The sequence below is a fragment of the Buceros rhinoceros genome, unplaced genomic scaffold (assembly GCF_000710305.1).
Source record: "Buceros rhinoceros silvestris isolate BGI_N320 unplaced genomic scaffold, ASM71030v1 scaffold19909, whole genome shotgun sequence".
Lineage (NCBI taxonomy): Eukaryota > Metazoa > Chordata > Aves > Bucerotiformes > Bucerotidae > Buceros > Buceros rhinoceros.
The window spans coordinates 10,640-11,325 of record NW_010431142.1 but is presented as its reverse complement, the minus strand read 5'-3'; the positions used below and the strand labels follow the sequence as shown (position 1 = coordinate 11,325).

Below are 686 nucleotides of genomic sequence, written 5' to 3'. Positions count from 1 at the left end.
TCTACAAATAGTCTTCCTTGCTCTCTTTCCTGTATGGAAAAATACTAGTTAGCAACTATTTGAGCTCTATAAATCTAATAACAAGATCAGCTAAGATGTTAGACTGGACAGACCAGTCTAACACCACAAGTAAAGCGAATTCCAGAGAAGCCTCAAAAACCTCACAATGAGTTGAGAGCCAACAGGACAGCAGTGCTGCTGAAGGGGTAGTTATTAAGTGGTAATCCCAGACTTAAGCAATGGATTTGCTACTAATACAAGGCACTTTTAGAAATAAAAAAAAGACTTAATCAATGCCAGATCCAGCTAAATAACTTTAAAACTTGCTGTTCCACACACAGAGATACCAAGTAGTTATACAGCACAAGGAAAATATGTAACAATTTCAGTTTATGTTCAGGTTTTCCATTATCACCCATCCCGTCATAGCTGCACAATCATGGGCATCTCATGCAGGCAAATACTAAAATTAGAAGTTCAAACAATCAGCAACTAAAAATAAATTCAACTCTTGTTTCTCCAACCTGAATTTTATAGAAAATATGGCTTTATAATAAATTAAAATGTTTCATAAAAATAGATGCCTGCATTCTCTGATAGCCCTGCATACTCCTAACTTTGTGTGATATACACTAATGGCAAAAGTTGCAGGTTGTAGTTTCACATACACCCAATGCTTTCCTTAC

The 686-nt window shown here is 35.9% G+C and overlaps 1 protein-coding gene across 1 annotated transcript in view; it reads right to left on the bottom strand.

The window, feature by feature from the left end:
* The window catches only part of CCDC79 (coiled-coil domain containing 79), a gene marked incomplete at its 3' end in the record, with an annotated part of 15,394 nt that overhangs the window by 6,967 nt on the left and 7,741 nt on the right, over window positions 1-686 (bottom strand). The window contains exon 12 of the mRNA XM_010143327.1: window positions 6-29. Coding sequence (XP_010141629.1) covers window positions 6-29 — 24 coding nt within the window. The remainder of the gene's footprint in view (window positions 1-5; window positions 30-686) is intronic.